The sequence below is a fragment of the Hypomesus nipponensis genome, chromosome 23, assembly GCF_054491055.1.
Source record: "Hypomesus nipponensis isolate SF chromosome 23, ASM5449105v1, whole genome shotgun sequence".
In the NCBI taxonomy this organism is placed as follows: Eukaryota; Metazoa; Chordata; class Actinopteri; order Osmeriformes; family Osmeridae; genus Hypomesus; species Hypomesus nipponensis.
In genome coordinates, this window is record NC_140383.1 from 2,846,098 (window position 1) to 2,871,988 (window position 25,891).

General features: G+C 43.2%; 4 protein-coding genes across 5 annotated transcripts; 3 read left to right on the plus strand and 1 right to left on the minus strand.

Annotated features, from left to right (window-relative positions):
- The first annotated feature begins 1,879 nt into the window (after window positions 1-1,879).
- LOC146233613 (hemopexin-like) lies at window positions 1,880-6,438 on the plus strand. Its single transcript, XM_084688453.1, has 9 exons — window positions 1,880-1,897; window positions 2,212-2,353; window positions 2,715-2,869; window positions 3,489-3,642; window positions 3,970-4,182; window positions 4,283-4,378; window positions 4,657-4,790; window positions 5,136-5,283; window positions 5,547-6,438. Exons 1-9 carry the CDS (start codon window positions 1,880-1,882, stop codon window positions 5,771-5,773), a joined length of 1,287 nt encoding a protein of 428 aa, XP_084544579.1. The 3' UTR covers window positions 5,774-6,438.
- Window positions 6,439-8,517: 2,079 nt separating this feature from the next.
- Window positions 8,518-12,740, plus strand: LOC146233614 (hemopexin-like). Its single transcript, XM_084689596.1, has 10 exons — window positions 8,518-8,644; window positions 8,935-8,957; window positions 9,095-9,208; window positions 9,388-9,545; window positions 9,889-10,042; window positions 10,292-10,504; window positions 10,998-11,093; window positions 11,292-11,422; window positions 11,619-11,766; window positions 12,073-12,740. The coding sequence occupies exons 1-10, from the start codon at window positions 8,586-8,588 to the stop codon at window positions 12,303-12,305; spliced, it is 1,329 nt and encodes a 442-aa protein (XP_084545722.1). The 5' UTR covers window positions 8,518-8,585; the 3' UTR covers window positions 12,306-12,740.
- Window positions 12,741-16,525: 3,785 nt separating this feature from the next.
- Window positions 16,526-18,264, plus strand: LOC146233615 (guanylate-binding protein 7-like). Its single transcript, XM_084689634.1, has 5 exons — window positions 16,526-16,861; window positions 17,058-17,267; window positions 17,440-17,542; window positions 17,638-17,831; window positions 17,986-18,264. Exons 1-5 carry the CDS (start codon window positions 16,541-16,543, stop codon window positions 18,136-18,138), a joined length of 981 nt encoding a protein of 326 aa, XP_084545760.1. The 5' UTR covers window positions 16,526-16,540; the 3' UTR covers window positions 18,139-18,264.
- Window positions 18,265-21,053: 2,789 nt separating this feature from the next.
- On the minus strand, window positions 21,054-25,714 carry LOC146233616 (guanylate-binding protein 2-like). Of its 2 annotated transcripts, XM_084689631.1 has the most exons (10): window positions 25,414-25,714; window positions 24,993-25,166; window positions 24,646-24,773; window positions 24,191-24,300; window positions 23,682-23,896; window positions 23,201-23,449; window positions 22,786-23,066; window positions 22,477-22,689; window positions 22,197-22,299; window positions 21,054-21,952 (listed from the first exon to the last, which is right to left on the minus strand). In XM_084689631.1, exons 1-10 carry the CDS (start codon window positions 25,460-25,462, stop codon window positions 21,609-21,611), a joined length of 1,866 nt encoding a protein of 621 aa, XP_084545757.1. In that variant the 5' UTR covers window positions 25,463-25,714; the 3' UTR covers window positions 21,054-21,608. The 2 variants fall into 2 exon arrangements, with proteins under 2 accessions (XP_084545757.1, XP_084545758.1); XM_084689632.1 differs by lacking the exon at window positions 25,414-25,714 and having other exon boundaries at window positions 24,993-25,332.
- Between the last annotated feature and the right edge of the window lie 177 nt (window positions 25,715-25,891).

Consider the following 25,891-nt stretch of genomic DNA (forward strand, 5'->3'; position numbering starts at 1 on the left):
AATAATGTTTGCATTATATCACAGAAGAAAAATAAAGAGCTTTGAACCTGTGGGCTTGGTCATGCAAATATGAAGGAGATAAGGATCTTAAACTGCATATCAGGTCAGTTGTGAATGTTTTCTGTTGCCTCGCAGGTCATGGCCTCTACATATTGATTGTGTGCTGCTTATGAAAACATATAGAAAAAGAGACAAACTCAGCCCTTAGTTGTGTCTCACTCGGATACTCCTATTTAGATTTGAACAGTGCATCGTTATGTTCTGTATAATCTTGTTGTTATCCCAACTGCCATTTTATTTTGTATTCTAAATCCCCTTAGTATTTGCTAGACTTTGTACATAGTTTGTACACTTTGTATATAGTTAAACCACATATTTAAGTTTTAAGATATGTCTATATGTTTAATGTATGCACCTTCCTGACAAAGTAAATTCCTTGTCTGTGCAAACTTTCATTTCCCTTTCTGATTCTGAATGAGAAAACTGTAGCATACAGTAATAATTTGAATGACTTGATGATACATTAAGCACTTCAAATGCAGATGTTTGAGTCTACCAAAATGGAAGAAAAACAATCCGCAGCCAGAGGCAGAGTGTCTTCACTACACTGCCATGTTGCGACAGTGGGGCAGAATCTTCTATGTCATCTCTCACACAGCTTTCATCCATACTTGACTCTGTATGTCACGGTCACCTTCAAAGATGCACACTGTGTAGCAGAGCTGGTAACCATGGGAGCACTCTCCTCTACTGGAGTCAGACCTGGAAGAGGAAGGGTTTGACTTTCAAACTGGAGCTGAATCTGAGGCGATGACTTCAGTCTCTGGGACAAGACGTGACGCTCCGGAAACTGATCCGATCAAGTCTTTCAAAGGTTCTTTTTCACCCTTTATGTTTTTGCCATTCATCAGCAAAGTTATTTAAAAGCGGTCATGACGCAACTATCCTTACCTTCTCCCCCGAGTCCACCCACCGACCCTTTCAAACAAAAAACACTCGATTCCCTTTCAGATAACCTCTGACACGAGGAGCCCCTCTCGTCAGTGAGACGTCAGTCTCCACCCAGACCCCTGACCACAACCCTGAGCCTTAACTCGGGTATAAAGGTTCATCTCCCAGTCAGCACACCCTGTATCCAGTTCAGCTCTCCAGGCCTCCTAGACCCAGAGACTCGTCCACCATGCTGCTCCTCCAGACTCTGTGTCTGGGCCTGACTTGGGCTCTCTCCCTCGCCGCTCCGTAAGTTGACACATCCTCCTGATGCAGTCACTGACATCTCTTTTAACAGTTTTCTTCTCTCGCTCTCGCTTGCTTTCCTCGGTATTTTTCTCTGGCTCAGTAGTAGAGAATATGTGCAGATCGAAAGTTTGCAAGGTCAAGAATCTCTACTCAAGTGTCTTTGGATAAAAGCATATTCTGGATGAAAACATTCTTGATCACAATTGAAACTTTCTCATGGGTCCGTTTACAGACTGTGTGTATATACATATATGTACATGTATGTTGAGCCATCATCATTTGTTGGTCATTGGAGTCAAGTCTATTGACTTTTCAAGACTATGGACTGTCAACACTTCACTCTGTGTCCTGGTTATTCAGACCAGGATATTGATTGCTCATGTTCTCTCGACAAACATGCCAACATGTTTAAAGCGCAGAATCGTTCTGTGTACAGTTGTATGCATCTTATCTGGTCAACTCTTCATGACTTGCAGTACATGAACAGATAACTGGGTAGCATTTAACATCAAAACACAAAGCAGGGAACATAACAGTTTTTCTATCAAAATTATCTAATGACTTGGACAGATCATTGCAGAACCTTGTGTAGGTTATGTTTTGTAATGATGTTCATCATATTTTGTTTCCCTTAGCAACCATGACCTTTCCAGGCAAGGTAAGACCTGGTGAAACCATTTACCCATGATACAACACGGTAAAGCTAATCATCATAAGAAAATTGTAATTTTGCATGGTTACATGAATGTGGTTAATGGGATTGTAAATGGTTACATGATTATGGTTAACTGGATTGTATATGGGGGCAAGGTGTCTGATCAAGCAAGATTTGTGCAAAATACCTGCGTTGTCCTTACACGACCACAAGGAGGCGGTATTGTCCCACTCATGGCCACAAGTACACAAGATCATTGATCATTCGACAATAAAGGAGGAGGCATCTACTTTGTTCAGTGTGTTTGAAGACCACAGGAGGGTGTATGGTGTTATGTTTGTGTGGTTTTGTTCTGGCCAGTTCGTGAGGTGCTCCCCAGTGACCAGGTGGACCGATGTGAAGGCATCGAGTTTGACGCTATCGCCCCAGATGCCAAGGGAATCACCTTCTTCTATAAGGGTAACGCGAGCGCCTTCATGCTTAGTGTTGTTCATTCTGAATCAGTCACAAGCCTCAGTTTATTTCTGAAAATCAACACAAACATGAATGTACTATCAAAAAGAAACATTGAAGTAAAACGCATACCAAGGTGTATGTGTTTGGGACTTTGAGACTCACCGATGTGACACCACGTCACAAACCCCATGTGTTTACATTTACATTTAGTAATTTAGCAGACACTCTTATTTTTGCATGGCACGGAATCGAACGGCAACCTTCTGATTAAAAGCCCAATTCTCTAACCACTCAGCTCATCTGATCCCCAGGTCAGTTTGTGTCTCGTTGTAATGCTTCCTGCTCTGGACCATGTGACCGGCAGGTAAGCACATGTGGACAGGCTTCCATGGCCCCTCGGAGCTCGTCAGCTCCTCCTACAAGGAGCTGGAGCAGCACCCCCTGCTGGGCGACATCGACGCTGCACTCTGCCTGCATCACGCCGACGATGCCGACCACAAGCACGTCTTCTTCTTCCTGGTACGATGACCTCATTTCCTGTTTATTTCCGCACTCCTTTCTTAAGCCATCAGTGCTCTAACATGTTACTTCATCTCATCATGTGACCTTCGGTTATCAGTGAAACCATAGAAGAACAGATGATTACATGATGGAAAAAAACGATTCTGCACATTCCCAGTGAATGTTGAAAGGTTGCTGCTGTACAGTTAGTGTACTGCCTTCACACCCCCCTCCTCTCTGTGCCCCCCCCCACCCCCTCTCCTCTCTGTGCCCCCCCCACCCCCCTCCCTCTGTGCCCCCCCCACCCCCTCTCCTCTCTGTGCCCCCCCCACCCCCCTCCCTCTGTGCCCCCCCCACCCCCTCTCCTCTCTGTGCCCCCCCCACCCCCTCTCCTCTCTGTGCCTCCCCCCACCCCCTCTCCTCTCTTTGCCCCCCCCACCCCCTCTCCTCTCTGTGCCTCCCCCCACCCCCTCTCCTCTCTTTGCCCCCCCCACCCCCTCTCCTCTCTGTGCCCCCCCCACCCCCCTCTCTCTGTGCCCCCCCCACCCCCTCTCCTCTCTGTGCCCCCCCCTACCCCCCCTCCCCTCTGTGCCCACCCCCACCCCCCTCCCTCTGTGCCCCCCCACCCCCACCCCAGGATGACAAGGTGTTCAGCTACCATGACCACACCCTGGAGGAGGGCTTTCCCAAGGACATCTCCCAGGTGTTCCCAGGGATCCCCAGCCACCTGGACGCGGCCGTGGAGTGCCCCAAGGGAGAGTGTGTCAGGGACTCTGTCATCTTCTTCAAAGGTGAATTGAACATTTACAACATTTACTTCATCAGAGCGAATTATAGCAAGTACAGGGACATTCCCCCCAAGGCAAGTAGGGTAAAGTGCCTTGCCCAAGGACACAACGTCATTTTGCAAGGCCGGAAATTGAACCGGCATCCTTCTGATTAATAGCCCGATTCCCTAACCGCTCAGCCATCTGAACCCATCCCCCATATAAAACCGTTCTTGTTTAGCACACGCTCCGTAGATATGGAAGAAGAAATTAACTTTCAATGGAAACGTTTTACTATTGAATGTGTTTTTTTGGGGGTCCCATTTCAGTCAGCCTTTGTGCTTTTCCCAGGTTCGGAGGTGTTCCACTACGACACGTTCACCAAGAAGGTCAAGACCAGCCAGTGGACTCATTTCCCAAACTGCACCTCTGCCCTGCGCTGGCTAGACCACTACTACTGCTTCCATGGACACCAGTTCACCAAGTTCCACCCTGTCACAGGGTCTGTGACAGGGACCTACCCCAAGGACGCCCGCGACTTCTTCATGAAGTGCCCCAACTTTGGTGATGTTATATATACTATATGAGAGAGAGAGAAATATGTATACAAAATCCTAGCTTCCTGTTGGTCGCTGGTGTGTAACAGTGTCCTGTCCTGCTGCAGGTCGCCTTAGTAACCACACAGAGAGGGAGCGCTGCAGCCACGTCCACCTGGACGCCATCGCCTCCGATGGCCTGGAGAGAGCGCTCGCTTTTAGAGGTCAGTGCAACCCCTGTGTGTGTGTGTGTGTGTGTGTGTGTGTGTGTGCAACCAAGCCCGCCTATAGGGGGGGTCAAACAGGTCTGTTGTCTCGGGCCTGTCAGCTGGCCTGAGTACAACCCCTGTGTGTGTGTGTGTAGTCTCACACTTCCATGAATTACCTGTCACAAAACAAACCTGTGTGTGTGTGTGCGTGTATGTATTTGAGTGTATGGTCACCTACCATTAACTACTTCCATTAACTGCCAAGCTGTCCTCCCTGCTTGCTCCTGGTCTAGGTGACTACTTCCTGCGGGAGGATGAGAGGACTGGTGACGGCTGGCATGCATTCCCTATAGCTGAGTACTTCAAGGAAGTAAAGAGCGACCTGGAAGCTGTGTTTTCCTACGCCAGCCAGCTGTACCTCATCAAAGTGAGCAAAGTTCAATAGTGGCAAAATGCCCTCACTATTGCGTTCACTGCTAAATCTCTACTAAATGAATCTCTGACATGAGGGATATATTTTTATTATTTCAGAAGGCCTACATCGTAAATGTTTGCACTGTAAAAGTCCTAGCCAATCAGAATCTATTTGTATCTGCTTTTTGAAAGCAGCTTGCTAATATAGCTGACTGCATGCTAATGTTCTAAGTTAAGAACATGCCATCTTCGACTTTCTTCAAACAGCATGTTGAAAACACTCTTTAACGATTTGGGCCATATATTGTTACCTATCGTATCGTCGTTGTGTAATCTGTGTGCCGCGCTCTGATGACAGGGTGACCAGGTGTTCCTCTACTCGTCTGGAGAGAAGTACGAGCTGGTGGAGGGTTACCCTAAACCCCTGAAGGAGGTGTTGGGCATCGAGGGACCGCTGGACGCGGCCTTTGTCTGTGGAGAGTATTCACTCCTGCATGTGGTTAAAGGTAGGCCTAGGTCTACTTTACTTCCGTTTATATGTCAAGAAACATAATGTCTGAAGAGCGCTATTATGTATGTTAATCTTAAACTCATACTTATTATATTAAGTTAAACTGCTGCAGAATGTGACACCTTCTGGAATCCCCTCTTACTTGTCATGGGCAGAGTAAAAAAAAAAAAACACTTAGAGAGGATTGCGGGGAGATTGAAGGGCAAAACTGTCACCGTCACGGTCACCTAATGATCTCTCTTGTCTGTCCACCTGCAGGCCAGCAGATGTTTGACATCGAGCTGACAGCCGTTCCCAGGGCGGTGGTTAAGGAGGCCAAACTGCCCTTCGCCAAGCTAGATGCTGCCATGTGTGGCCCTGATGGCATCAAAGTGTTCGTTGGTGCCGAGTACTTTCAGTACGCCACTCCTATGCTGTTAGCCTACAGCCGGATCAGACCTGAGCCACACAAGATGTCCCTGGACATGTTTGGCTGTGACCACTAGAGGGCGCTTGCACGCTTCAACGTTTGCACTATGATTTGCAAACGTTGATCGGTGCTGTGGTGAATAAGAATAATCTTGCAGTTATTTTATTTGTAGTTTATTCTTTTTTCAACAAGGGAATACAGAGTCATACAAGAAAATAATGAGGCTTCAGTTTGTAATTAAACATAGTCATTTATCTATACATCAATGACTTTTTTCAACAATATAAATGTCCTTAACATTTAGCAGACGCTCTTATCCAAAGCGACTTGCAGTAAGTAGGCTACAGGGACATTCCCCCGAGGAAAGTAGGGTGTAGTGCCTTGCCCAAGAACACAACGTCATTTGGCACGGTCCGGGGAATCAAACTAGCGACCTTCTGATTACTACCCCGATTCCCTAACCGCTCAGCCATCTGACTCCATGCTTTGAAGGCATTCTCAGCATTACCCAGTCAACAACGTTGGACGTAGAATGAGCCTAGACCCTGAGCCATAGTAATGAGTCCTGTAAAGGAGTGAACAGTGCCTGATTAATTGGTATGGTTTTGCATCATTTGTAAATGTTTCAATGTCATTGTCAAACTACAACAGATACTACCTCCATCTATCCATTTTACATCATGTGTTTTTCAATGCATTTGTTTTTCAATGTTTACTCTCATGAATATCACTGTCACACAGTCAAATACATGAAAGGTTTTTCAGTTGTTTCTGTCACAATAAAACCTTTAACACTTTCATGCCTCTAACCATTTTCAGACTTGGACAGATTGCTAGGGTTTGGTATCAAAGGTTAGTGATTTAAAGGCAGGGTAGGCAAGGTGCGCAAAGCGAGCTATTTTGCTTCTTTTTGACACAATTCAAACCAAAGGAGCATTGAGTGGAGGGGCAGAGTGCAGACAGGCAGACAGACAGGCAGACAGACAGACAGGTAGCCCATCGAATCATTAGTCAGGGTACCCTTTAATGATTGGTCGTGTCTATTACAGTATTGTGACGCCCACAGATGTCGGAATGATTTTATATTACCGTCAGACCTTTTGATATATTGGTTGGCACTTTCGGCAAATATGACAAAAAGTGCTTCTCAACAACATTGCCTACCTTGCCTTTAAGCCTATACATTGGAAATGCCTTGAATCGTCACCACTTGAGTGGACTGGAGTCCTCGGGGAAGGTCTGGTCAGAAGACCAGTGATATAAAACTAGTGTAGAGTATGTGGGGCCGTCCTCACACAAACATACATGAAGACTTTTGATTGTTATTTCTAAACCCTCTCAAAACCTTTGTTTTCTAACTGTTTTATGAGGAAAGAAAAAAAGAATCCACACACAGTAAAAGGAGAGGACTTTCAGATCTGAAATGTACATTTATGGATCAGAAACAATCGCTAGCAAGAGCAGTTACACCACAACCCACAGGCTCATAGCGCATGACAACTCATAAAAACAGTCTAATCCTGTTGATTTTATCCAATTTCTTGTGGGACACTGACTCAGCCAATCATATCTCAGGAGGCGTGGTCATCGTGGGGATCTGGTGATGTTCATAGTTTGCAGCCAAGTTGCAGGTTAGGCAGTAATTATTTGGCTACCTAAATGTAATAAATGGTCCCGTATCCAGCTGAAGTTCAGCATTTCAGACAGCATTTGTGTTTCAGCAGTTCACGCAATGTGATAAACCAGATTAATCTAACCTGTGTAATTGAACTCTAAAATAGGCTACAGTACAAACTAACAGCCTTTATGTGGTGTGAACAATCTAAACTCTGTGTTGAGACGTTTTTTTCTGCATAACAACATAAAACGAGCATATTCTACGAATGGCTCATATTCAGGCAGACCCAAGTGCATGGATTCTGACCACTCGACTGAACGCTCTTTGATTATTGTCTGGCAGGTGTAAGTGATGTTACCTGAGCTTGAACTTAGGTCCACAGAGCCGCAGAAAAACCTCCTGGTCATTGACTCACTTTACGTGGAAGTCAGTTACACGTAAGACTCGAATCTCGGTCTAGACATGTGGACATTTAAAACACTGACATTAATCTGTGACGACAAATGAAAACCACTCATAGCCAACATATTCTGTCAATGTTTACCTAATCTTAGTTATGTAACATTGATATAAAGGGGTCTTAAAGTACAATGGTCTGAGTTTAGTATTTATTTTTGCCTCAGCACCGTGTTATTTACCTTGCTAGGTCCTGGATGCAGACCTGACCTTACTCACTCCCTGTCGATCTTCTAGAAACTTCTTTCCAATACAAACATACACAATGATTTTCCCTCAATGCAAAATTGGACAGCATTGTATCCAATCCCCTTATCCTCTCTTTAACATATGTACATAACAAGGAAAATATGTCCAACCTGTTCTATACATAGGTTCTATAGTTTTATATTTCTTAGTTTCATGTGGTGCTTCAACATGTTACATCAAATTGTCTACATGAAGCAAAAAATCCTTTTTAAGATTAGTATGAGAAAGGAAATATTTTTTTTATATGGTTTTCACATTTCCTGCCAACTCGATACGTGCTTTGGTCAACATTTTCCAAAAATATTGATTTTATTCTCTCTGTGAAAGGAGAGTTAAATTCCTCCAAACAAGTTTCACCTTGACCACCACTCCACTGTTTATTGTTTTCGTGGGTGTCTGTTGGCTCTGCCCCGCCCCCGCCCCTCCCCCCACCCCTCCCCCACACCTGATGCAAATGTGATGGCCCACCTCAGTTTGTGTATAAAAGGTTTGATCCAGACCCAGTCAGCACACCCTGTATCCAGCTCAGCTCTCCAGGCCTCCTAGACCCAGAGACCTGTCCACCATGCTGCTCCTCCAGACTCTGTGTCTGGGCCTGACTTGGGCTCTCTGCCTCTCCGCTCCGTAAGTACACACATCCTCATGATGCAGTCACGGACGTCTCCTTTAACAGTGTTCATCAAAAGTCGATGGGCTCCAACCGTAGATAGATCACATTTAATTTGAAGTGCGCAACTGGTCAAGTGTACATGCAGCACCTGAGCATGTGGCTACTGCAGTTCAATATGTGTAGGGAGATTTAGATTCTACTGAGACTACTGTAGTTCCATACTGCATGTACCACAGAGGACTCCATTCTTGTGATAACAGATCAGACTGTTTATGATTATATGTTCATTATGTTTTTCTTTCAGACATCATGAACCCGGTCATGATGGTGAGTAGGTCTACCCTTGGTACATGGCTGGTTTCTGGCTAAAATAGTTAGAGTTGTGTTCATAATTATGTTTTGCTTTAAGTCCTTTTAGTCCTTTTAAGTCCTTATTTAAGTCCTCTAAAAGTTTTTTTTATCAGGTGAACCTAAGAAACACGATCATGCTGAACATGCGGCTGTCCTCGACCGCTGTGAAGGCATAGAGATGGACGCTGCGGCTGTGAACGAGGAAGGAGTCCCCTACTTCTTTAAGGGTAGGCTACAAACTGGAACTGAAATCTCATTCATTTTCAAGGACTTTTTCCGATTCCGTCTTGTCACCGGTTTTTGCGTGTTTAGGGACAAAATTAAATTTTTGATATTAGCAACTTGCTTGGTCTTGTTGAGATATACTAGGGAGATGCTCTAAGACCATGTCGCTGTTCTGTGCCAGCTGGCCATCTGTTCAAGGGTTTCCGTGGCAAAGCTGAGCTGGCGAACGCCTCGTTTGCCGAGCTGGATGACTTTCACCACCTGGGCCACGTGGACGCTGCGTTCCGCATGCACTACGAGGACGACAAGACCCACCACGACCATATGTTTTTCTTCTTGGTGAGGCCCTCTTGCTGCTTACATCCTGCTGATAACATATGAGTACATCGCTTGTAAGTGAACTGGTCGTGTCAGTGGTTTTCTTGAGGGTTTTGGCTGGTCGATGGTGCGGATCTGTGGGCATCTGTGAAGCCCGTTGCGACATTGCTCCTAAAAAAAGGTCTGTTGTTGCAAATAAAATGTGATTTGATCTGACATCCCATTTCATGAAAGGTTTGATATATTTCCAGGGTTGAATTTGAAGTGGGGTATGACTCAGCCCGTCCTTTCGAAATGTATTTGACAACAACCTTATCGGGGCGACATCAGCGTCTTATGCCTCTCACCTTCTGCTGCCATACAGGACAACAAGGTGTTCAGCTACTACCAACACAAACTGGAGGAGGGATATCCCAAAGATATCTCAGCGGTGTTCCCTGGAATTCCCGACCACCTGGACGCTGCAGTGGAGTGCCCCAAGGCCGAGTGTGACGAAGACTCCGTCATCTTCTTCAAGGGTAGGTCACGGACAAATGGAGGGGGAAAAAACGATGGTTGTAAAATGTGTCCTGTAAAATCTCAGTATCTCTATAGCCTACACCCAACTGTATAACATAACTTTTTTTTTTACTGTTTAACTTTGTTAGTTTTAGGGATTTTTTTAATACAAATATTTAGCAGGTTTCATGAGCAGGTCGTAGAGTTGTAAAGTTATGTTTACTGAGTGTATATAAATATATATAATCTACATATTTATATATACCCAGATGATGACATCTACCACTTCAACGTGAAGACCAAGGCGGTGGATGAGAAGGAGTTCAAGGGCATGCCCAACTGCACCTCTGCCTTTCGCTTCATGGATCACTACTACTGTTTCCACGGACACCAGTTCTCCAAGTTCGACCCCAAGACCGGCGAGGTGCACGGGAGGTACCCCAAGGAGGCTCGCGACTACTTCATGAGGTGCTCCAAGTTTGGTGAGGGGCTAAAAGAAGGCTCCGTGTGTGCGCTTGTGTGTGTGTTTGTGTGTGTGCTTGTGTGTTTGTGTGTGTAAAAGAGTTTTAGCGACAGGAGAGATTCAGAAAGTAAGACACAAAGACTAATCCAACAACCAGAGACGATTGAGGAAGGCAGAAACGTATAAAAGACTCTTAACCCTTGTGTTCTCTTCGGGTCATTCTGACCCATCAGTCATTGTGACCCACCGTCGTTTGCAACAACTTTACTGCATACAAAAACAAAATGAAGCATTTTCTTTTAACCGTTGGGCTGTCTCAGACCCCCCACATTGCGAAGGTTAAAAGAAAATTATTTTTATTTGCTTATGTATTGGGTAAAATTGGGTAAACACAACGATCGTTCGTTTTGAACCTTTTGGTCGTATGACCCGAAGGCAGCACAAGGGTTAACCAATCAGACGAGCCAAACCTCAGTCAGGTGACGTAAACGGTTCCCTCTGTGTGTCTTCAGCTGACGGTGCCGACCACGCTGACAGAGAGCGCTGCAGCAGAGCTCACCTGGACGCCATCACATCAGATGACGCAGGAAACGTCTACGCCTTCAGGGGTGGGTGTCCGTGAGTGGGGGGGTGGTCAAGCTTCACCTGCAGAATCGTTACATTTCCTTATTTCAATTGTTATGTTTCCTTACCTAAACAGGAGGAAAATGTCCAAATGTTAAGTTTCTGCAGTGATTCTTGCAGCGTACCAGCCTACATGGTCTGTAAAGCAAACATGTAACTTCTATGCTGTTTGACCCTCTCAGGCCACCATTATCTGCGTCAGGACGTAGGAAATGACACGTTGCACTCTGAAAGCATCGAGAAGGCCTTCAAGGAGCTGCACAGCGAGGTGGACGCTGTCTTCTCATACATGGACCACCTCTACATGATCAAGGTGAGTTTCTGATACACACGTGTCATGCATGTCATGCTTTCACACGGGTACACCGGCACACACACACACACTCCAGCAAGCACTCTTATATGCGCACAGGCACACAAACATATGCAAGCATACGTCGCTGAACAGAGTCCTGCGTGTGTGTGTCCTGTATGTGTGTGTGTGTGTGTGTGTGTGTGTGTGTGTGTAGGATAAGGTGGTGTTCGTGTACAAAGTTGGGGAGCCCCACACCCTTCTGGAGGGGTACCCCAAACCCCTGAAGGAGGAGCTGGGACTGGAGGGTCCTGTGGACGCTGCCTTCGTCTGCCAGGATCACCACATCGCCCACATCGTCAAAGGTAACTGGAACAGACCGACTGGCAGATACCAAGGCCAGCTCTGGTACAACCAGCTGCAATAGCAGAACAGCAATCGCAAAACAGAGTGGGGAGCACTTTACATTAACGTTAACGTTATAACATTAATTGTCATGTCACCACCCCACAATATCTATTATAGTGACATTGTAGGTACATAGAACTGCGATCCGGAGCAATGACAGTTATGTATATAACGATGCTGATATGTAAACATGACCTGGGTCACCACCGGGTCTTCTAAGCCCTCTTGCTGCTTCCTGATGACCATCCTCTTGCTCCTAACAGGTCAAACCGTCTACGACATAGACCTGAGGCTTAGAGTCCGTGTTCCTGTGGAAGAGGGCCTCCCTTTCACCCTCTTCAAGAAGGTCAACGCCGGCATGTGTGGTCCCGACGGCGTCAAGGTCATCGTGGGAAACCACTTCTACCACTTTGAGAGCGTCAAGGTCATGCTCATGGCCCGGGCCCTTCCGGAACAACACAGGGTTTCCCTGGAGCTGTTTGGCTGTGACCACTAGCTGGTGTCCACAAAACAACAGACCTATCATGGAAACGGGTCTTAGTGTCACTGTCTGTCAGGTTTCTTTCAACACATGCACCCTGGTGTTCACATACAGGAAATGCTGTGCCTAAAACCTGCAGTAGAGCTCATGTTATGCTCTGTTACCTCTGATCTGTCTCATGCCTCCATCATACTGTTTCTGCGTCTCTTGTCTCTGGCTGTCATGGAATGCTCTGCAGGGTTCTAGAGTGCTTGTTTCATGGAATGTTCTGCAGGGTTCTACAGTGCTTGTCTCATGGAATGCTGTGCAGGGTTCTAGAGGGATTGGGTTTGTGTGGTCTTTTTAGTAGATGTATTGAACCTCCTGGAGAGTCTAAAAGGGCTTCTCGTCTGATCCCACTGCTGCATTGTGCACCGTGTTACACAATAAAGCTGAAATGGCAACAATGAACACCCTTGTCTGAACAGGTCATTTGAGTTTGTGTCATCAGGAAATATTGTGTAATTACAGAGACTCTGCCTACAGTTGGTTTAGTTGAGGCTGTTTTTGTACCCAGTGGGCATTAGGGGAGAGTGGGGTGATTTGTGCCAGCGGGGAAGTTGTGCCACCCGCTGTTTCTAGGGAACTGTAGAAGAAATTGGTCATGTTGTTGGTCACACATTCTTGAAGAGTCAGTCATTTTACTCATCCTGCAAAGAAGAGAGCCTCATTGCATGAGGGGTAAGCACATTTAAATAAATAAAAACTAGAATTTTTATGATCACGGTTTTTTGATTGTTGTGTCTGAACAGTTATAGACAAGGTTAAAACATTTCACACGTTTTAGTGCTTTGGTAAGCTACACAATGAGTCAGTATAGCTAGCATGATTTTAGCTCAAAACTGCTGGATGATGCATTTTTTTGAAAAAATGGGATTGCCGTGAATTGTGCCAAAGGGCCTGGGGTAAGTTGTGCCAGATCTGTGAAGAGAATTGCAGTCAATTTGGTCTTCATTTGAAAATTATTTTGATCTGAACATGTGTTTATGCAAATTACCATTAAATAGAATTGCTTTTTTTTTCATTTGAACTCAACTTTTTAACATTTACATTTAGCAGACACTCTTATCCAGAGCGACTTACAGTAAGTACAGGGACATTCTCCCCGAGGCAAGTAGGGTGAAGTGCTTTGCCCAAGGACACAACGTCATTTGTCACGTGCAGGAATCGAACCGACAATCTTCTGATTACTAGCCCAAGTCCCTAACCGCTCAGCCATCTGACTCCCATCCCGTGGTTCTGAGGTGTTCATGAAGCCCCAGGCCGTTTAAGAAAACTGACCTTTGATGTGCTCATGTGGCGCATAGGCTTGAAGAAAATCAGCCAGTGATGTTGTAAAATAACTTTAAATGAACCTTAAATGAGTAATTTTTGTATTAATTTGTTTAGCTTTTATAGCATCACAGTTTCTGAGACGAAAATACACTGTTTTACTTCAATTATCAATGGCATCATTCACCCCAATGTATTCTCTCTAAAGGCACAACTTACCCGCACCTGGGGCAAGTTGTGCCGCAACATCACTTTTTTTCAGAAAGCTATATTTCTTAAATACTATATTTCAGGTCCAAAGTGATTGTTCCCAGGGATGCACCACATCCTGAAATATATGTACATATTTTAGATGAAAGCATTACTGTCAAGGCCTCGCTTTAAAGTAATTTTAAGTAAAAACTGGCACAACTCACCCCACTCTTCCCTAATATTTTATGTCACTTTAGATAAAGCATCCGCTATTTAAATTAAATGTCAAATTAAATGCAAGAACTTCCCTTTAACCTCAAAGGACATGTCTGTTTTGTAATACTGTAGAAACATTATTGTTCAACCAAACTGCACACACAACCAATGATGGTCCACATTAAGATGGTTCTGATGCTTCCTAATACCTGTTTTTGGTTGAAAATGTACATTATTTGCTGAACAGAACTCACAAATGCAACAGGAAATCTGTAGGAATATCTTTTTGTGTACAGTGCACAAAATAATAATAAGTTTAAACATTATTGTCTTATTTTTTAATTAAAAAAAGATATGGTGTGTTATTCATGATGATTCATTCAAAATCATTTTCATTTTTATTTTTAAGATGAGTCTCAAAAATAACAAAATGTGGAAAGCTTTTGTCAAAGAAAATTCTTGCTGGACTGTGTAGATTTAACATAGTCGAAGATGGTGGTTTCAATTTAATTTATTAAGACTTTAAGAGCCAAATTCATTATTTCATGTGTAATAATAATTTAGTTTCAAAATATTTAAAAAGGTAACTGAAGATAAATAATTTCGTTATGATTTGAAAGAATGTTTAGGTTAAACTATATCATTTGTATTTTCAAAGCTACATTCAGAAGGTTTCAAGGAAGCCGGATGTTCTTTTGAATCAAATACAACTGTTTTATTAAACTTTAAGCAGGGTTTTCAAAAGGGTGTGTAATGAGCAGACAGTGCTGGCAGAGAGGCACAGTCACAATACAGTCCAATATTTATACTGAAATATTGTCTCTCCCCACAAGAATTCCAACAGTTGATCTGAAACTCCCTATCACCGTTCTATCCTGATACACAAATGTATTTAGGGAGTATCTGTCCTTATAAAACCTTTCCATGCTCAACTTCTTAATTGGAGGTATTATCTGACTTAATTATTAATTATTGTTTTTTTTTAAGGGTAGTGTTTGTATAGGTCATCCCTTGTAGCATTCCCAAGTTGTATTAAAGGTCATTCTCGAACTGATGTTTCATGCAAAGCTTTATTGCCCTTAATGCTATGCAATTTCACACCGTAAGAGCTGAAATATAAGAAAACCGCTGACAATGAAATTACAGTTAACAATTTCCCATTCACACGTGCCTTTGATACCACTAAACAATGCATAGACTAACACAAATGCTAAACCAAATCTTAATAAACAAACAAACCTTGTTCTCCATTCAACTTGTGTGCAAACAAACAGCATATTTTTGTGATTTGTGTACAACTTGGAATTTGAGTGAGACCGCGTCTTGTTTTGACGTAGCCGCCAGACTCGGCTCACCCACTGGCAGTGTGTAGTAATAGGCTACTGCCTTCAATGCCACAGCTACAGCTAAACTTTATTATGTCGAAAGAAACGTTCTAATTTCTTGGCGCTTTCAAACAATCAGTGAAGTGTGGCTAGCAACAGCAGCTAGCTTGCTTCTAGCAAACTGCTTTTGAATTAGCCATGTCCCCCTAAATTAATATCAAACTTATTTACGTTTTGGGGGGCTTATTTTCAGTTAGCAGATGGTACTGTTTGAATCGCAATTCCATCTGAAATACTGACGTTGTTACAGTAGCTTGTTTCAAAGGGTGTTCGCTTATTTCAAAGGGTGTTCACTTGTTTCAAAGGGTGTTCTTAATGAATTATGCAATATGAGTAGTCTAAATGCTTGAAATATCACTAGAAGGGAAAACAAACTGTTAAGGAATATGTGTCGCTGGGTAGTGGAGAATAATACAAGGTTATCGGACCAGGTTACTTGTAGTTTAATATAAGTAATGATGCAATCACAAGATACACAATGAAAACAACACACCAGGATGTTCGTAATCCAATATAATGAATCAGATGATGCAACTGAAGTAGACTACTCATATTTTATTGAAATATTTCCTTTTTTTACGATAATTTCCAAGTCACATCAGGGCTCCAGACTGCAACCAAATGGTCGCATTTTGCGACCTGTTTTTGAGACAGTGCGAGCATTTTTTACAAGCACTCGCGCATGTGCGACCTACAAATTTTGAATTCATTGGGTGTGCACAATGTCAGCACACGTTAGCAACAACGCATAGATACCACGTTCTAGTAAGACAGCGATATCAGCTTTCCTATATGCAAAATATTGAATAAAAAAACTAAGATGTCCCTATCTTCATGAACTACCAGCATCAAATGATAATAAACAATATATTTAAGAAAATATAAAACAAATATTAGGAGTAAGTGAGCACTCCTAAAAAGGATCTAAAATTGCCACTGAATTTTACCCTCTCCAGTTACATTAATAAATGCATTGCAGGTCAATATTGCAGGTGTGCCCCTTAATTTTCTGCTTGCGCTCCTAACATTTTCAGTCAGGGGCTACTGTGCTCCTAGTAAAAAAAGTTAGTCTGGAGCCCTGCACATTCAGTTGCAGTGTTGAGGAAACGTCAAACATCAAAATCATGCTGCAACCTTATTGATTGTATGAAGACCAGATCTTTATGCGTCTGTGTCTCAACCGCAGTGTTGGGCAAATTGGCAGAGACGTACGTTGATGCCATCAGCAGCGGGAAGATCCCCTGCCTGGACAACGCCGTGCTGGCACTGTCAGAGATTGAGAACTCCGGTGCTGTTGAGCGTGCCAGGGTGTTCTACCAAGAGAACATGGCATTAACGGTGGTGTTTCCCACTGAGACCCAGAAGGATCTGTCTGAGATCCACTACCAGATACAGAAGAAGGCTCTGGCCATCTTCATGAAGAATACCTTTAAGGATGAGAAACAGAAACACCAGAAAAGGCTTGCGGTAAAAATAATCACATTTTCCTTTCTTTTTTTTCTCACAATAGGCCGGGAAAATATATCAATTTATTTGACTTTTTTTTATACATAATTTGTGTATTTCCCTGTCCAAATGTAGCATTACTAACACATGTCTGGGAATCAACCCAACCCAGTGTTGTCTTGGTTCTCATTATCACTCATGACTTTCCGTTTTTCAGCAACTGCTTCAGACAGAGTACCAGCAGATCTGGGAGAAGAACTGCCAGGAGTCCAAGAGGGTGTGTGAAAGCATCATCAAGCTTGTCTTCGGCGCTCTGGAGGAGGAGGGGAGCTCTGTCTACACTGTCCCTGGTGGATACAACAAGTACTGCACTGACCTCCAAATGATGATCCAGAAATACAAAGCTACAGAGGGCAAAGGAGTGAAGGTATGTTGGTGAGAAGTCGTGCTTTTACTTGAGTTCAGATGAGAGTTAAAATAAATATCACCTAAGTGAGATATTAGAAGCTCGAATATGAATGTAAAATCAATTTCCAGATGTGTAGAACTTAAAGTTATCATCTCTCATATCTATCTCTCTCTTTGTGTGTGTGTCCCAGGCAGAGGAGGTTCTCAAGGTGTACCTGGATGGGCTGGCCAGCCTAGGACAGACTATCCTGACAGCAGACAAAGCTCTCTCTAAAGCTCAGCAGAGGGCAAAAGGTGACACGAGTATACAAGTATACTATCACTATAGTCCAGCATATTTCAGGAAGTGTCTTTCATGTAACCTGCTGTGTTTCTCTCTCTCTCTCTAGAGGAGGAGGCCAGGAGGGTGCAAGCTGAACGAGAGCGGCGTGCAGCGGAGGAGGAGTCGAAGCGTCAGAAGAAGCTGCAGGAGGACCAGGAGAGAATTCACCAGCAGCACCTCGCCCAGCTGAGGGAGAAGATGGAGGTCGAGAAGAGAAACGCCGCTGCAGAGTATGAAAGGGTTCAGGCGGCCAAGCTGGAGGTGAACCACAGTCAGAACCAGGGTCGTTGGTTTCATAATACATTACTGTGTACCATCCACATTTGAAAACAAACTTGTGCCCCCTCTCAGACCTACACACAGTTTAATTCACAGTCGTAGTAAATTCATCAACTTAATTTTTTCTCCATCCCAGGAGCTGAGATTGCTCCACGAGCGAGGTCTTAAGGACAGAGCAGAAAAAGAGCGGATACAGTTGGAGAAATTACAAGCGCAGATGAGAGCAGACGAGAGGAGAAGAGAAGAAGATATGAGAGAAGCAAACAAGTCGTCTTGCATTTTACTATAAAAACCATATACATGACATGGAAATAAGTCTGGGCCTCCCTGCTTAGGTCGCTGCCCCCGCGACCCGACCCCCGGACAAGCGGTAGATGATGACATGACATGAAATAAAATGAGTACTCAAAACAAACCCCCGTTCCAAGCCTGATTTTGAATCCTTCCAAAAAATGTCTGCTTCACTTTTGTGAGCCAAAAAAATATAACTCACAGTTCTGAGGAATGGCGCGTAAATGAATTTTCAATCTTACTCGCTACATGCTCTGGGTCAGCAGGTCCTGCTTCCACATCCTCAGCTAAGTCTAAAATGTCTTTCACCAACTCCCTAGAAAGTTCATGAAGATCCTCCATCGTCTCTATCCAGGCACTCTACTTCAGACCTACGCAATGGATCAGACTAGATTCATGTTAGCCCACCCACTGACTTTGATGGGCGAGTTTGACAGATAAATTACATTCACGAAGCACTGCAACACGTTGTGACATGAAAATGTAATCGACTTTGGGTGCTGTTTAGCGTATTGCATTTGAATATTGTCCACACAGTATTAGAGGACCATGAAATACTTAATTAAATAGTGAAATAATTATATATGTATTTTACATGAATTGGTATTTAAATGAATTCATGACACATTTAATAACGCATTTATGTATTTAATTCCAATTTTAATGCATTAATGACACATTTAAGTAATTATATAATGGTGTTTTTATTTAATTCATTTTGGCACTTTTAGTCCTCCATATCTATACACCAGTCTCACTTTGTAGGTTACATATGTGCTAAACGTGTCATTAAACATGTAAGCTACAAAATTACTTCAAACCACTACATGTTTCTTTGGTTTTCACTCGGTTTTCCAAACTACCAATTCCTTTTTTTCACATCCCTTCTCTCCCCTTCCTCCAATTTCCTTGGCACACACCCCTTACTCCTAATTGGCCATGCATTACAACAGGTAATTAAAATAAAACATTCATAACACATTTAGATACACATTTAGACACTTCAAATAACATTGGATTATTCAACACATTTCAACAGTATGGCAATATTATACAACTGTACCAAAATAACTAATAACCCAAACCATATTTTCAACTGGGTTACACTCAGTTTCCTGTATGTAGGCCTATTTTTGCGGTGGAATGTGTAGGTTACTTGCAATTTTCATTACATTCTTCGATTTATTTGCTCATGAAAGCGAATACTTTTAAGAAACAGTAGCCATGTTTGGCTTGTGCTATATCAAATAAACAAGTGGCGTACATGTTTGTGATGGACCATGGCAGAGCAGCAGTTGTAGAACCAGCGGCTGTCCTAGCACATTTGGCGCCCCAGGCAAGGTTTTCCCCTGCCCCTCTGTTTTGGCGAGGTTCAGCTTGAGGTGGTGCTTGGTCATCCAGGCGGAGATGTCTGTGAGGCAGGCCTCGATTCTAGCTGAGATCTGCGGATCAGTCAGGGGGAACGACAGGTACAGCTGCATGTGTCGTCAGCGTAGCAGTGGTAGGAGAAGCCATCGGAGGTGATGATTGGTCCAAGTGAGGTGGTGTACAGAGAGAAGAGGAGGGGTCCAAGGACAGAGCTCTGTGGAACACCAGTGGAGAGCTGGCGAGGGCCTGACAGTTTGCCTCCCCAGGAGACCTGGTAGGATCTTCCCAACAGGTAGGATGAGATCCACTGAAGTGCAGTTCCAGTGAAACCCATCTCAGCAAGTCTGGCGAGCAGGATTTGGTGGTTAACCGTATCAAATGCTGCAAAAAGGTCCAACAGAATGATGACGGATGACCTTGAAGCCGCTCTGGCAGACTGGAGGGCAGTGGTGACTGAAAGGAGGGCGGTTTCTGTGAAGTGGCCAGTCTTGATGCCCGATTGGTTGGGGTCAAGCAGGTTGTTCTAAAAGAGAAAGTTTGACAGTTGGTTAGATACAGCATGTTCAATTGTTTTTGAAAAGAAGAGTAGCAGTGATACTGGTCTGTAGTTCTGGAGCACGGCTGGGTTAAGGGAGGGTTTTTCGTTTAGGGGGAAGCAATGCCTCATCATTTATGAAATATTTTCTTGATCGTTGAAGGATCATGATCAGGTCCATGATGAAGAGTGAAAAGTGGCACAGCATGATTCATGCCATGAGAATAAAGAAAGGTGATAGATAGCTATACAAAGGGACCTTGTCAAACATCTCCTGTGAGACACTGTTATCATGTTCAAAATGTGCATAACAAATCATTGGTACATGTCGTAGGTAAGCAAATTATTTTGCTGCTAACAAATTGACACATTTACACTAGCTTGGGCCATGCTCTGACTCAAGGTCTGTGTTGGTAGTTGACAAACAGGCACGTCAATGCAAGTAATTGGTTGATGCTGCCTGAGATGGTCAGGGGGATGACTGTGTCAAACTGCTTGTGCTCCTTTACATTAAACTACTTTGTCCCAGATAAACACCATGTTTTATATCATGAAGAAATTGTTCATAGTGACAACTCACCCAACAGTATTAAATAGGACATTGGTTCTACCTAGTGGACAAATAGCGACACTGCAAGTTGTAGAAAAATACATATTTGTATTTGGTATTTTATTTGGGAAAGTGTTTAAACCAACAGGTCCAACCCAGTTGAAAAAATATTTATTGAAAAACTAAACATTGTACATAACAATGCAAGTGAAGGACAAATGTATGATGGCAATAGTCTGTCATGGTCTGACATGGAGAGTTGTGAGATATTTGGCAAATATTTTCCACCAGAGAATGACTCCTCAGAGTAATGTGTAAGTCTGTGAGGTATTCTTAAATCATTTTTACGTTTTAAACAGATTTCTTTTTTTTTTACTGAACATTTGTTGTGACAGTGGTTTGGAATTCCATCAAACTTGATTGATCTTCTTGGGTTGTCATTGATACAAATAAAGAAAAGTTTTAGCACCCTCAAGGTAAATCTTTATTGAGGTTATATTAAAAGACACAATAGTTAATATATTTTGTAATTCTCAAAAACAAAATGGAAATTATGGAAATGTAATTGTTGTCAAGATTTTACTGCAAACAAAACTGTCATCCATCACAGGGAATTAAAACATAGGTAAAGACAATGAATAAATTAAATGTGACAAAAGACTGTTGACATCTGTTGTCTTAAATCTGTAATGGATTCTAGTCTCATCTCCATGACGATGCAGTAACAGACAGGCTAGCAGTCAGCAGCAGGGTTAGGGTGGTCTGTGTACTTGAGGAGTCAGTTAAGCCAATTCACAAAGGTTAAACATGTAAAACTGCACAAGCAATCGGCGTACTTGCCTTTTATTGGCTGATAACGCCCGGAAAATCAACTGCAATCTTAATACATTTATTTTGATTTTTCAGCTCTAGTTATTCGACAGAGACAGTGAAAGAATGACAGAGAGGGCAGGAAGAGAGAGCAGGGAAGACATGCAGGAGATGACCTCCTGCTGTGCTGCCTCCTACAGGGCTTTTAGGAAATAACACATCTTTTTTTCGCCGCCTGAATGGGTTTCATAAACCTTTCCTTCAGCCCGGATACTTCCTGTTTTAACCCTCTTATTTCCATCCCCATTGCGTCGGCCTTCTCCTTGTGACCCTTCTCCAGAAGATCCCTCTGCTGCCTCAGCTTACATTCTAAAGCCATTTTTAACTCCTTCTGTTGTTGCCTTAACTCCTCATTCATTTTCTCCTCCATCTTCTTCATCTTCTCCTCCTGGCTCCTGCGATCGTCCTCCATTTTGAGCTCCATCTCTTCATATTTCTTCTCTGCAGCTTTCTTCTCCTGCTCCAGCAAAGCAGCTTTCTCCTTCTCCTCTGGTGGAATCCAGAAAGAAAACATTTAAGTTGACCATCACAGTTAAAGTGAGTTAAAGAACACAGCATAAAAGCGAAAATGTAAAATTATACGCTGAAACATTCATTTTGTTCACATCATTTCCGATGAACATCTCATTGGAAGACAGTTCCTATGCAGGCTAGTTTCAGATTGATAATTCAACTTTGGTTTGGTTTGGAAACATCCTTGTTGTGGCCCCAAACTCAGCGGCAAAGGTCTTACCCTGGATCTTCTTCTCGCTGTCAGTAAGTTTCTGGTCAGCTTGTAAGATGGAGTTGGACTCAACACTCTTCTCCTTCAGGAACTGCTCCAGAACCTCCTCAGCCTGCAAGAGACCAGACATGAGCATGCTGCTTTAACGATCATTTAGAAATCTGAGTAAATATTGTGGTACAGTCCCATGATAAAAGGTGATAAGCACAAGGTCCTATGAAGCATATCACAAAGGAGAGTTTAAGGTATCGCTTTTTCACATTTTCCACACAGGGATTCACATTCCTACCCGGATTCCTTTGTTAGGTGTGGAACGATACTGTGCCACCAGGTTGTCGTGGAGATCACAGTAAAGCTCGTAGCCTCCTGGTTTGGCAAAGAACCCGTCCTGGATCTTCTGTGAGACTGGAGCGGAGAGATCCCTCAGCAGATCCTGACACTTCTTCTCTGAGGCTTCCCCATTTTGGGTCAGAAGTTCCTCGTAGTGCTTTGTAATACCATTCTGGAAGAGGTCAGACAAGAACAAAACAACCACAACTAAAGTACACACATTGTATTGTAGTTTATCTAATCAATAATCATTTTGTATTGCTCTTACGTGCAGGATTTCCCCGAAATCCCCATTTTCATCTTTGAAGGAACGGTCCATGAACTCTTGGGTGGCCTGCTGGTCAGCACGTTGGTGTTGATGTGACATCTGGTCCATGTCCACTGGGAAGCGGGTCTTTAGCGGCTCCATGCAGCTCTGGTACAGCTTCAGCCCCTCCTCCACCGCTGCCTGGTTCTCTATCTGGGCCACAGCCAGCACCACGTTCTCCAGACAGGGAACTTTGCCCTGGGAGATGGTCTCCACATACATTTTGACCAAGTGGCCAAGCACTGCAGGCATTGACGATATTTCAGACTGACATATTCTTGAACGTGTATTGCATTAATTGTTTTAGAGTAGCTCAACTGATTGAATTTTCTATTGACTGTGTGTTGTTCTGTAGTAGCTATCTTATCTGACTTACTTCTACCAGTAACTTCTACGCCCCCTTTGATAGTTTTCACGTGGCTCATCTGGAAAATGTAGTTGCAGAAAGTGTCTGTGGTCTCCCTGAAGCCTTGGTCGAGATCCTTCTCATCTAAGGACTCCAGTCGGGACATGTTTGCAGAGGAAGTAGGAATCGGGAACACAAAGCACTTGCGTGTGGGGAAGTAATTGCGGATGCACTCCCGTGGGAGGTTGTAGTTCATGATCTTCGTATTTGTGGCCGTACCTGTGATAAGTATACAACATGTTAACTTGGTTGAAATAAACGATTTACAGCCCTGCCAAAGTAACTTAACAAAACTATATAAAAAAAATCAATATCCGTATTCAGATTTCAATTAAGCTTTATCTCAGCTTTCCAGGAACTGTTTTGTTGAAGGTGGCTTTTTGCCTTGGGTTCTCTCTTAAGTTTTAACAACAATCATATGCCCTATATCCCCTCAACCCGTAATTAATACCTTTCTTGAGTTCCAGAGAGTGCTCCAGATACCCGTCTGCAGTCACCTTTTTACCATCAATGTTGAGGTCCAGAGTGAAATCTCTGACTGCCCAGACAAAGTTAGGAAAGAACTGGACAAACTGGGCATCCCCTCCCTCCTCCTCTTCCTCCTCACTGGATGAAGCATCGCTGGGGGTCTTCACCTTGATTCTCTCTGACAGCTCCTTCACATAACTGGCATCTGGATAAGGGACTAATGATAGGCAATGTTTTAAAATATCTACACTAGTTTACACTAGCTCCCCCATGGCCCTGACTTTTGTCAGCAGTGGATCTTAGCTTCAGTTTCAGTCTGACTTGGTTTCATCATGAGACACAGGGAGCAGACGCACTTTCCAGACTGTCCAGGACATTGTGTACAAAATATTCTCTTTCAGTTTCATAATGAACAGACTTCCTCTTCATCAAACCACCAAGGGAGTTTCCAAAGCAGACCAGGGATATCATGTTTATAAACTGGAAGGATACTGGAGGTTCTCCACAGCCTGGTTGTCTATGGTCCCTCGACTGTTATAGACCAGAGTACTGCTGAGCAGAATAGCCAGGGAGAAAATCCAGGCATCGTTCTTGGAATCTCCCTGAGACAAAAAAAGCATTCAGTATTAGAGCCCCACACAGTGGCCTGTCTAAGGAAATCTTTTGTTTCAATTTTTATTAAATAAACTATGTTACACAGTGGGCCTGAGCCAGTGTCTGTATTGTTCTGCTAATGGTGAAACGACAAATAAAGCAAACTTGATATTGATTCCATATTTTCTTCACCAGCAATTCTTTCATAATAAATGTACTGTACATGTAGCTTAAACACATTTGGAGAACTGTTAATGCTTGTTTGTTTTGTCATTGTACATGGTTTAGTCAGTGTAATACCATTTTCTAATGTAAGGATGACAAGAAAGAAGAAACTCAATTTCCCCCCTCACCTTCTCTACGTCTCCTAGTCCCTCTGTGTCCAGCAGCACCAGAGTGTGGTCAGCTTGTTTAGGATGAGGCACACACCACATCCAGATGCCCTTAGTCTTGGACTGTATGGTGGATCCCAGGGCAAATCCTGAGATAACAATAATTTAGAAAAATATAAAAATACATACAATGAACATAAACAGACCCAGGCCAATTATATCAGGGGCCGTGTAGGACTTTAATACATTTGAACTTGTACAACTATAAGTGAATTGTTCATGGGTACACAATACTCTTACATGATTACCTTAGGTATAACCGTTTTTTTGTTATCATTTTCATTAGCTGGTCTGCACGATTTACTCACCGTCATTGCTGCCAGCCAGCTTGTTCATGAGGTAAGACTTGCCGGTGCGGTACAACCCGACCACCGACACTACTGCGACGGGCTGACTGATCTTCATAAGGTGGTCGATGGCATCTGGGACAGGTCGAAGCACACCATCCACGTTGTCGATGAGGCACATTGGTGAATCCATTGCTTAAATACAGATGCGAGATTCTCTAATCACACGTTAGATTGCAAACTTCGTACAGACAATTTGCTAGTACACCAGTTTGGTAGTAGACCTCTGCTAAGACGTCTGAAGCTGTGCCCAACAAAAAAAATTCCACTGCGGTTTTGTGGTTAACAAGAAAGAAAGTGAAACTAAAATTGGACAGGTCCACCATGTCAGAGAGGGGAATTTTGTGGTTTCAAAGTTAATGTTTTACTATCTTGGGCTCACCTGGCCGATGTTGATGATGAATGCTGTTTGTATGTCGCTTTGGAAACATCAAACTTGACCACAATATCTACTCTCAAAGATATTGAAATACTGCAATTGAAATGGTCTGTAGCTTTTGCTTTGAGTGTTGCGTGAAAATTAAATATTCCTAACACGGTTATTTTTTTTTATGTAAAAACGACTGTATCTTGGCTGGGGAATGACAACCCTTAGTGAATACACTACAAAAAAAGAAATTATGGGATGTTACATTTTATCATTAATTTAAAGTATCCACAGGACAAAATACCGATCCGACTAAAAACCTACGTCCACTTACACATGGTGGCGCTAGTACGGTATTCATGCAACACAATCCCAAAACGGCATAAGAATTTACCGTAATATGTCTACACTTGTGCATTTATTTATTTTACAATGTAAGCTATAGTGTACAACCAAAACACAGAGGTATCAATGTTACGACAATGAAACTTGA

Excerpts from the sequence above, each read along its gene's own strand:
- LOC146233616 (XM_084689631.1), bottom strand. The coding sequence starts at position 25,462 with ATGTTTCCAAAGCGACATACAAACAGCATTCATCATCAACATCGGCCA. Across the intron at positions 23,897-24,190 it reads CAGGCTGTGGAGAACCTCCA|TTATGTGAAGGAGCTGTCAG; the intron begins GTATCCTTCCAG and ends TCCAGATGCCAG. Across the intron at positions 22,300-22,476 it reads CACCTAACAAAGGAATCCGG|GCTGAGGAGGTTCTGGAGCA; the intron begins GTAGGAATGTGA and ends GGTCTCTTGCAG.
- LOC146233613 (XM_084688453.1), top strand. Across the intron at positions 3,643-3,969 it reads CTCTGTCATCTTCTTCAAAG|GTTCGGAGGTGTTCCACTAC; the intron begins GTGAATTGAACA and ends TGCTTTTCCCAG. Across the intron at positions 4,183-4,282 it reads CATGAAGTGCCCCAACTTTG|GTCGCCTTAGTAACCACACA; the intron begins GTGATGTTATAT and ends GTCCTGCTGCAG.
- LOC146233614 (XM_084689596.1), top strand. The coding sequence starts at position 8,586 with ATGCTGCTCCTCCAGACTCTGTGTCTGGGCCTGACTTGGGCTCTCTGC. Across the intron at positions 10,043-10,291 it reads CTCCGTCATCTTCTTCAAGG|ATGATGACATCTACCACTTC; the intron begins GTAGGTCACGGA and ends ATATATACCCAG. Across the intron at positions 11,767-12,072 it reads CATCGCCCACATCGTCAAAG|GTCAAACCGTCTACGACATA; the intron begins GTAACTGGAACA and ends TGCTCCTAACAG.
- LOC146233615 (XM_084689634.1), top strand. The coding sequence starts at position 16,541 with ATGAAGACCAGATCTTTATGCGTCTGTGTCTCAACCGCAGTGTTGGGC. Across the intron at positions 16,862-17,057 it reads AACACCAGAAAAGGCTTGCG|CAACTGCTTCAGACAGAGTA; the intron begins GTAAAAATAATC and ends TCCGTTTTTCAG. Across the intron at positions 17,832-17,985 it reads TTCAGGCGGCCAAGCTGGAG|GAGCTGAGATTGCTCCACGA; the intron begins GTGAACCACAGT and ends TCTCCATCCCAG.